The sequence below is a fragment of the Camelina sativa genome, chromosome 10 (genome assembly GCF_000633955.1).
Source record: "Camelina sativa cultivar DH55 chromosome 10, Cs, whole genome shotgun sequence".
Lineage (NCBI taxonomy): Eukaryota > Viridiplantae > Streptophyta > Magnoliopsida > Brassicales > Brassicaceae > Camelina > Camelina sativa.
In genome coordinates, this window is record NC_025694.1 from 7875795 (window position 1) to 7885154 (window position 9360).

Below are 9360 nucleotides of genomic sequence, written 5' to 3' on the forward strand. Positions count from 1 at the left end.
GAAATGTAAGGGTTATGTAGACCTTCACAAATGGAGTCTGCAATGCACCTTGCTTTGAGGAATGTTCAGATGGGACAAACCAGTTGCTGTAGATAACATAAGTCAAAACATACAGATATTTAAAGTATAAACTCTGTCTTAAAGATCATTCATCACTCACTTATTCCCTTGGTAAATACAACCCCAATGAAGAATCCATGTGCGAATGCAGTTCTTAATGTGAAACTCAGCTCTTACACTGCTCCCATTCGGTAAACCAGTGACAGTGATCTGAACTGATACCAAGATTTAGTCCAAAATCTGAAATTATAAATTCCAGCAGGACAGCAGAAAGAACAGACCTGCAGCTCCATCCCTTCTATTAGCTGGAATTGTTGGACTTTAGAGGTTGCCATGACAGCTATTCATAAAAAGAGTTCACTAGTTAGCCTCAACTAGAAATCTAGAATTATGAATGATCGCCGATAGTTTCAAACAATAAAACTCGAATTTCCAGTTGATGGACCACAGTGCACTACTGTCATCTTGAAACAGCATCAGAGTAACAACAACACTATTTATAAAGCGTTTATATTGAGTATTGACATGCCTTCTTCATGCATAACACATCAAAAAGCAAAACTAATTGTCCGACCAGTTTTTTTCCTCACGTTTACCTTTTTCTTTCACCTTTGGCTCTCTTCACGAAGTTGAGATGTTTCTATGCCTTAACCGTAGTCAAGTCTACACTAGCTCTTCAGGAAATCACGCAACTAGTTTCCTGTATCAAAATATATTTTGTAAACAGTATCAATTACACAGGTACAGCATAAGAGAGAATTTGAGAAAAGCAAAGACTCAGTTCCATTATAAATCGAGGGATTCTATTCACTTGGCTCTCAAATGACCACACAAAGGTGCCAAAAGGTGCCGTGTGGGTGTAGATTTGAAACAGGGGAGATAAAAAGGGACATTAACAGCTATGCTTCAAAGTTCCAGAATCATAAAAGAACTAACGCTGAAAGAGACTTACAGGAATCCTATTCTCTTCTGCTTTGATGAAGAAAGGCATCTGTAAAGGTAAAGAAGACATACATACCAAATAATAATAACTCACATCATCTTCCCCAAATTATAGAAAAGACAGAGAGTGAAGAGAGCCAAGAAAAAGAAGTCTTAAGANAGTTGAGATGTTTCTATGCCTTAACCGTAGTCAAGTCTACACTAGCTCTTCAGGAAATCACGCAACTAGTTTCCTGTATCAAAATATATTTTGTAAACAGTATCAATTACACAGGTACAGCATAAGAGAGAATTTGAGAAAAGCAAAGACTCAGTTCCATTATAAATCGAGGGATTCTATTCACTTGGCTCTCAAATGACCACACAAAGGTGCCAAAAGGTGCCGTGTGGGTGTAGATTTGAAACAGGGGAGATAAAAAGGGACATTAACAGCTATGCTTCAAAGTTCCAGAATCATAAAAGAACTAACGCTGAAAGAGACTTACAGGAATCCTATTCTCTTCTGCTTTGATGAAGAAAGGCATCTGTAAAGGTAAAGAAGACATACATACCAAATAATAATAACTCACATCATCTTCCCCAAATTATAGAAAAGACAGAGAGTGAAGAGAGCCAAGAAAAAGAAGTCTTAAGAGTAACCAATGGCTTTGACACCAATATGTGTTCCACTGAGACAAAGTTCTGTCCAAAGCCACTACATATCCATAATTCAGTGTGTGATTTGGAAGTCACAGATAATACAAACAAAGGTTAAACTTCAAGAACTTTCTCATAGCAACAGTAATATCCCATATGTCATCGGGGCCGAGAATTTACATATAGGCTAAATTGATGGCTGCAGATGGAGCTCAACATATAGCAAGTGCTGAGTTTACAAAGTGAAAAAACTCAAAATCTAGTACAAAGGAAAGCATATTCCCTGCAGAGAACTTGCATCTCACTGTGTGAGCAGCTTAGAATCACATGCCACTATCTTAACCCGGCTCACATTCTCTTGACGATCTTCACTCTTGAACATCGCGTCCTGTAATATGAAGGTCCAGACGTTGTCACAGAACCTGTAAGTGTGCAGGTGCCCCTGTACGAGAAATAATAAATAAGAAAATAGATTATCTGATTGTTTCATCTGCCAAAGTTTTCTTCAGGATATTCAGAGATGAGAAAAAAGGGTTTTCCGAGTAAAGAATAAGTTAACTTCTTGGTTTTGCACCACATGTGTTACTTGGCTGTCAATAGAGTGTACAACTAGCAAAACTCATAGCAACAGGACGAAAGATATTTAATGTCAATCATCAGAAACAGTAGGCAGAAATGCACACAAGACTGTCTAGATCGGTGAAAAACACCAAAATCAATTTGTCAGTCAGTTCCAGAAGAACACAGAATGACAACAGTAACTATCATGAGAAAGAGCTATTTTCAAGAACAGATGTTCGTTGGTAGGCAGTCAATAAGCTCCCAATTAATGAACCAGATAACTGAATTCATACAGCTTAATCTCAAGATGAATTATATCATTTGAGGGTCAGCTTCAAGGTATTATTAACTTTATCACACCCATAGAAACTCTAAACTTAAAAGAGTATTCATGAAGTTGCTAGTATCTCTCGATGTGAGCTCTTACTTATAACCAAATAATCTAAGTTGAACTTTTAAATTTAAGACATCATATATGGGAAGCTGCAACTTATGATTCATATATGACATCCAATGAAACTATAAACTTGATTGAATCCATAACAGTGTTACTATTTCATGAGCTAACAAGCACCTAATAGTCAGGCAGATAAAACGTACAGCTTAATTTCAAGTTAAACTTTTTCATTCTTGAGAAATTATATGAGACCCAGCTTCAACCACATTAGTCATATGACTCCAAAGACACTCTTAACGATGACAGAATTAGAGCAAGAGAGATTAGAACTATAAATCGTCTTCTACCCAATTCACGAATTGAACTGGTTATTATCATCTACCCATACCGTTGACTGTTATTCACAATTTCAAAAAAAGGATTAAAAAGTGCAACAGATATAAAAATCACCTTAATCGACACCTTGGTCTTCACTTGGCTCTCCAAAGCTTCAGTCATAGACTACAAGCATACAGATATCAAAATAGGGGGAAAAAAAAAACCAGAGAAACGAATCAAGACGCCAAGATCAGTCAAATAAAGTTAATTGAAAACCTTGTCAAATTGAACAAGGACTTGGATTGCTAGCTCAGGGCTCAGCGTACCGCTCTGAACCATCTCGTCCAAAGTCTCCGTCAGACACATCCCGATCGTTGATCTCCTATACAGCTCAAACGTCGCCATTTTTTCTACTTCCCAACGATCTGCCGATTCAAATTTGGGCAACCAATTTCGAAATCAAATTGGCAACTAAAAAAAAATAACAAATCCAGAATCTGAAACTTTCGACGTATAAAATAAAAGGTGCTAGGATGAATCTAAGACCTCAATAGGAGACGAAGAAGAGATAATGAGCCGGTTTACCGATCGCCGGCGACGTTAGAAGAGAGATTGACGGTTAACGCAGGAGCTTCCGTTGCTCGATTTCGAAGGATTTTTGTCTCTTGGGCGGAGAAAAAATTAGGGGCTTTTATACCCTAGATTTTGCAGGCGACTATATATATAGGCAGTGATAGATCGGTGATCTCAAATTACGTTTTTACCCTTACGGTCTCTACTAAAGTCAAATCTGACCGAGATTAGAAAGTAAGCCCAACACTAAAGCCCATTTAATCATACTCTTTTTTATTAATAGCAAGTATATACAACTATGACAATGGCGTACTTATATATTATCTTGTCTTAAAGGCAACTTATTATTAGTGAGAGTTTGAATCTAAAGGAGGTGCTTCTAGGCGGATATAGTCGTACATGAGACCATTGAAGGCTCCAGTGGTAGTCATGGTTTGTGTCAAGAACAAAGTATTGTCTCCTTCGATAAGCTTCTCACTTGGTACATCTACATTATAAAGCCTATAGATTCCACGTATCCCATGTCTTGTAATCGCGTTGTCGTGTCCGATCACACCCGTTGTGAACATCGGAGTGCTCTTATCAATGTCATCCTCATTCATCCTCACCTGTAACTCTGCTATATTTGCCATTGCTAGCGAGATCCGGATTTTGTATGTGCTGTTGTTCTGTACCTTCTCTAGCTTAAATTTGATTTGCCATGTCGTTTTTGCATATTTGTCATCTTCCAGCTTCCTATAATACCAATTTATAAGATGTTTGAGGTTCCTTTGTTTTATTCTTCTTCTTAGAATATGTGAAATTGGTTCAAATACGTGTTACCTGGTAACTTGTGCAAAGAACCAATCTTTTTTGTAATCACTGACGCCAATGGTGAACACCAAATCTTCCTTAGGATATAGTTCTGTGTATCTTTCCCATAGCCCGTATTGCCTAAACCTGGTTTAGTATTAAAAAATCGCAGCCTTAATGTTATTAACCGATTCAAACCACTAATGTTATGATATCTTTGATTATATGGGTTACCTATCAGGATGACCAATATAAAGTTTGTTGATGTATTTGGGATTTGGGTCTGGAACAAAGAACTCAGCTGCAGACCGGTCAGGTATCCCTATTTCCCACACCGTTGGCCCATCTCGAGGCGGTTCATACACGATATCGCCAACGTCAATGCCGCAGCCTGGTTTTTGGGTACAGAGTGTGGCTAATGCTAAATATACATGTACGTACTTCTTGACACAGAGTAAAATATAATCTTGATTACAAATTTACAATGTAAGTTTTAAGAAAAATTAATTAACCTGCAGTAATGTTAATTGACTGTTCGTATTGATAGTCTCCAATAAATCCTGTCACATAAGCATTGAGATTATATTCGCCTTCTCGGATATTATTTATTGCAAAATAACCATCTGCGTCTGCTTCTGTCCAGAATTGATAGCCCTAAGTAAAATTGATGCAAGCATGAGTTCATTGCTTAATAGATATTGTTGTATGGTCCTCCAAGAATATAGAGTTCAGGCTCACCTTAGATTCTAACTGCCAGGATCCAACCTCTCCTGGTGGAGCTAAACCTACGAAAGCACCATTTGCCGGTAGAAGTTCATCACTAAGGAACCTGCAGGAATTCAAAAACATCAGGAAAAAAAAAGTGAGTGATTGATGATGAAATGAAGAAAATCAGAGTAAATGATGTGGAATGTGAGGCTTACTTGTCGCATACGAGTAATCTACCACTAATGCAACCGCGCTGATCAGACAATGGAAAGTCTTCTGAAGCAGGGAAATCGTAAGGCCAGCTTTGAACTTCAGTTAACATCTGATTAAACACCACTTCCTACAAGGTTAGATATGTTTTTAAGAACAAAGTAGAATGTTACGTTGGTTAATGGATGAACCTGGTTTTTCGCGTCTTGCCATAGAGAAAGAGGATCAGAGGTTTTATCAGGCAAGCAATTAAGGTAAGTAAAAACAGGACCAAACACTTTCTTCCATGACTCCCCTGCTTTCAACTTCAACACCATCTCCTCACCCGCGTAGTGAGCACTCAAAAACATCTGTGTTCACATAATCATTGTGTTTCAAAAGACTAAGCAAGAACACAACATTATAGATTGTTTCGATGATGTTTTCAGAAAGGGAAAAACACATACAGCGAGACTGATGGGACCAACATGAGAGGTAAGGTTCTGTTTAGACAAGCCACCTGATCTGAACTCGTTACTAGGAATGATTTGCCAGCAACCCAATTCGAGGTTATGTGAGATCCATCCATGCACTTTCAGATCTTTGTTCTCGCATGAATACTCGTACTTGTCATCAACCTCTCCTTTAAACTCTTCTTCAACAGGATTAACAAGAAGAACAGCTTCAGGAAAATCCAAGGCTATTCCTCTTTTACCCAATCTATCTTCTGGGAGTGGCATTTTCCTCTGCCTGTTATCAGCAATCGCCATATATTTAAACCTGCAGAAAACGTTCCCACATAAGTATACTAATAGAAGTTTTTTTTTAAGGGAAAGATTCAATTTGAACATTAGTTACTTGTCTTTACGAAGCTTGTAGACAATCCTTATCTGAGGCAAGTTAACAGCCGGCCATTCGGCGAGATGATCAAATATTGCATATGAGTAAAGTCCAGTTACATTTTTACGCATTATGTACCTGAATGATACAATATCCAAATCAAACTGTATGTCATATATATATATATATATATATATATATATATATATGCATGATGTATATTAAACTGAGATACCTCATATCGACATTAATGGGAGCAATACTGTCTTGGAGAGAAAAATCCCATTTCCTTGAGAAGGAAATCTCAACCAGTTCCTCATTTTCCACTACCACTTCAAAACTTGTGCCTTTGGTCCTGCCTCAACCAAAGTATATAAACATTATATAAATACTTGACTTGATTTGTTTGGTTATATGCTCGCTAGATCGATGCATACTTACCGCTCAAATTTGCCTGTGGTTCCAGTTGTTCCTTCTTCGCTCCACACAAGGTCCCAATACCTAGTTTGGTTTACAACATATGAAGTTTGTATAACTAATTAATAATAGACAGATCCGTGCATATATGTATATAACGTATCTACAAAGTACAAACATTCGATTTATTACCCTCGATCGTGATCTTTGTTGCGAATTTCTAGTAGATTGTCGACGCCTTGGTAAGAGATTCCGGTGACACAACCATCTGGTTTTGATATAGTCACTTGGACTATACCATTTCCAATCACCACCTGCATTTGCCATACTCATAATTTTATATAGATATATATATATATATATACACACATTTACATATAACATATGGACAAACATTTATAGAAGAAGCTGTGTTTAAAAGGATATGATACATGGTTTTCGTGGACATCCAACTGAACAGAATATTGGTTCGACATAAGTTTCTCTCGCTCTCTTGCTTTCTTGGGTGTTTTCAGAGAGATGAGGTCGAAGCTTTTGTAGAGGAAAAATCTGTGGATAAGTTTGATTCATCTTCAGCTTGTAGATATAATTTTTGATTCTTCTTCAAGTTTAGACAAGTGGTATCTTTAAGCTTAAAGCTTCTTTTTGTTTTACTTTTTGGGTAAGTACTGTATTCTAACGTATTCCCTTGGTTGGTCTATTATCAGTTTCGCACGCAAGATGTTACATTTGTAAAACGTGTTATTGAAAAGTAGCAGGGAATTGAACCTAGCCAATCATCACCACCCAGGTTCATTCAAACCCAACATATCACATGTACAAAAAAAAAGATGAAACCAATATTTTCGAAATTGGGATATTGTGAATATGATTTCTATGTTAAAACTTATTCGGAAACCAAGGTCCCACTACTAAAAATAATATTTTCATTTACGCTCACTAGTGACACATTGGCTAAGTTAAATAGTCTCATTTGTAGTCAGAAACTACGGAAGATGACAAAGATTACATTAGTAATGGAATGATGATCAAATCTACAAGCAAACTCCTAATGCTTGGCGTTACGTCACTCATTCCTTTTGTTGTTTCCTGTTGCAGCATGAATTGGATGAGCGAGAGCATCAGTGACCACAAGTCAAAGGTACACATTCCGTCCACTCTCCTCTTTCATCCATATACACGCTTTATTTTACAACCTGTTTTTGTCTTCTTTACTTCTTGCAAAGGCAACAAACCTATTCACCTTGCAACAAATTCACTACTGCATCCATCATTTACATTAGTTTGAGTTATGGGATGATTTACTCAATCCCCAAAAAAGCTTACACAACTATAGTTGGAAACATCATCACCTGTATTGGAGGATCCATTGGCCTGGAAATTATGCAATACAACAAATTCACAAGCTGAAAATCTAACCCACTTTTTAGGAATTACCATTATTATCTTGGGAACTTCACAAATTCACCATTTTATCTTTACCTCCATGAGAGTCATCTCGCACATCTAGACCATCGATGAGAAGGGAATATAACCAACCACCTCACCAATCCCCATTTTTATTTATTAGGAAACTAGTGTAAGACGATACAATTTCTTAGCTACCATGTCCGTGTTGTAAATGATTTTATATGAATTCGAGAACCATCTTAAATTGAGTTGGAACATAAATGGAAAAAAAAAGTTAATGAGTGCAGCATCTGGAAATACCACTAATGCACTTTTATCTACTTACTTATAATTTTAAAACCCAACTTCTGAAGGATCAGATTTTGATGGAAGAAATAAATCACCTTAACTATGAGGAGTGCGGCTGTAATAGCTGTGACCTACAGAGTAGACCTTTCTTATGGATGGGGTTCGGCTACAGTTGTTTAATTTCTTAAAGATTTGGTAGCTTGGGAATCCTACAAAGTAAGAGAATATCTAGAGGTACAGAAGAAACTAACCCTGACGTGCCAAGAGATTACATATTCGCACAACAATGTATTCTAGGCTACGGAAGCATCTAAAACATAGGATCGGTTTTTAGAAAGGGTAGTGTGATATGTTGACAAGCTATATTCCTTAGCTGAGAAATAGACTTATTGCAGATATAGAGACTGGTGGGGTATTGGTGAAAACAAAAGATCCCTTCTCACAAATGGTCTAGACAAGAGAGATAACTCGAGCAAACCTTGCCAAGTCTTCGGCTTAATCAACCACAGCGGCCCCATACCAAAATGGAATCTCAGTCAATCTTGTCTCGACTATCTGTAGCAAACAAAGGAAAATGAATATTCAGATTCATATTCAAATTCATAATCATAAAAACAAGAACAGCACACAGCACACACTTATGTTGATATAAACTTGGAATTCATGCATAGCAAGTTCATGCAATTGCAAAGCAGCCTTTCTAATTTTGTAAGAAAAATAGGACTTGCTTATGTTCAATCAATGAAATTCTTAGTTTCTCGACAGTAGAAACAAGAGTTTTCTTTACTTTCTCTTGTTTGAAGACAATAAGCAAAACAAGCATCCAACATTCTCAATGTATTGGAGTTACTATTATTCTAGCCATATGTACCTTCTCAAAGAAACTACATTGCATATCAGTGGCATCCGGAGACTGTGAACACAGATGAAAACTATCCTAAAAGAGGTTGTATCACTCCCAAGGGTGTTTTAATCAAGATTGAGAAAGCTCTCATCCTCTCTCTCTCTCTCTCTCTCTCTCAGCCATGGGCATATCAAAATCTGCACACATGCAAACCAAACTTTAGATACATATAATTAGTAACCAAATAAAACATAATCCTAAATCGGATCTGCAGCTCTGAAAAATCTGATAAGTAAAAGCTCATGCAGCTGATCTATCATCATCATTCATCACTAATAATTCCTATTTGAAGCGGAAACTTATATAGAAATCATCAAGGGGGGGG

The 9360-nt window shown here is 37.1% G+C and overlaps 3 protein-coding genes and 1 long non-coding RNA gene across 5 annotated transcripts in view; all 4 read right to left on the reverse strand.

The window, feature by feature from the left end:
• LOC104717833 (alpha-glucan water dikinase 2-like) overlaps positions 1-904 on the reverse strand; it is a 9366-nt gene extending 8462 nt beyond the window's left edge. Inside the window, exons 1-4 of one of the 2 annotated variants that reach the window (XM_019231199.1) lie at positions 657-904; positions 342-400; positions 161-270; positions 23-86 (exon numbers count right to left, since the gene is read on the reverse strand). In XM_019231199.1, the coding sequence (XP_019086744.1) occupies positions 23-86; positions 161-270; positions 342-395 (228 nt within the window). In that variant the 5' untranslated portion in view covers positions 396-400; positions 657-904. The remainder of the gene's footprint in view (positions 1-22; positions 87-160; positions 271-341; positions 401-656) is intronic. The other variant, XM_019231198.1, reaches the window with a different exon arrangement.
• On the reverse strand, positions 1738-3616 carry LOC104717835 (transcription initiation factor IIA subunit 2). Its single transcript, XM_010435467.2, has 4 exons — positions 3461-3616; positions 3191-3339; positions 3047-3097; positions 1738-2080 (listed from the first exon to the last, which is right to left on the reverse strand). Exons 2-4 carry the CDS (start codon positions 3317-3319, stop codon positions 1940-1942), a joined length of 321 nt encoding a protein of 106 aa, XP_010433769.1. The 5' UTR covers positions 3320-3339; positions 3461-3616; the 3' UTR covers positions 1738-1939.
• On the reverse strand, positions 3723-6995 carry LOC104717836 (rhamnogalacturonate lyase-like). Its single transcript, XM_010435468.2, has 13 exons — positions 6865-6995; positions 6626-6747; positions 6458-6517; positions 6252-6371; positions 6035-6154; positions 5644-5956; positions 5389-5547; positions 5203-5309; positions 5018-5108; positions 4792-4933; positions 4514-4670; positions 4310-4426; positions 3723-4222 (listed from the first exon to the last, which is right to left on the reverse strand). The coding sequence occupies exons 1-13, from the start codon at positions 6907-6909 to the stop codon at positions 3835-3837; spliced, it is 1941 nt and encodes a 646-aa protein (XP_010433770.1). The 5' UTR covers positions 6910-6995; the 3' UTR covers positions 3723-3834.
• Positions 7343-9171, reverse strand: LOC109126791. Its single transcript, XR_002033605.1, has 2 exons — positions 9003-9171; positions 7343-8686 (listed from the first exon to the last, which is right to left on the reverse strand). It is a non-coding gene; the product is annotated as an uncharacterized LOC109126791 (long non-coding RNA).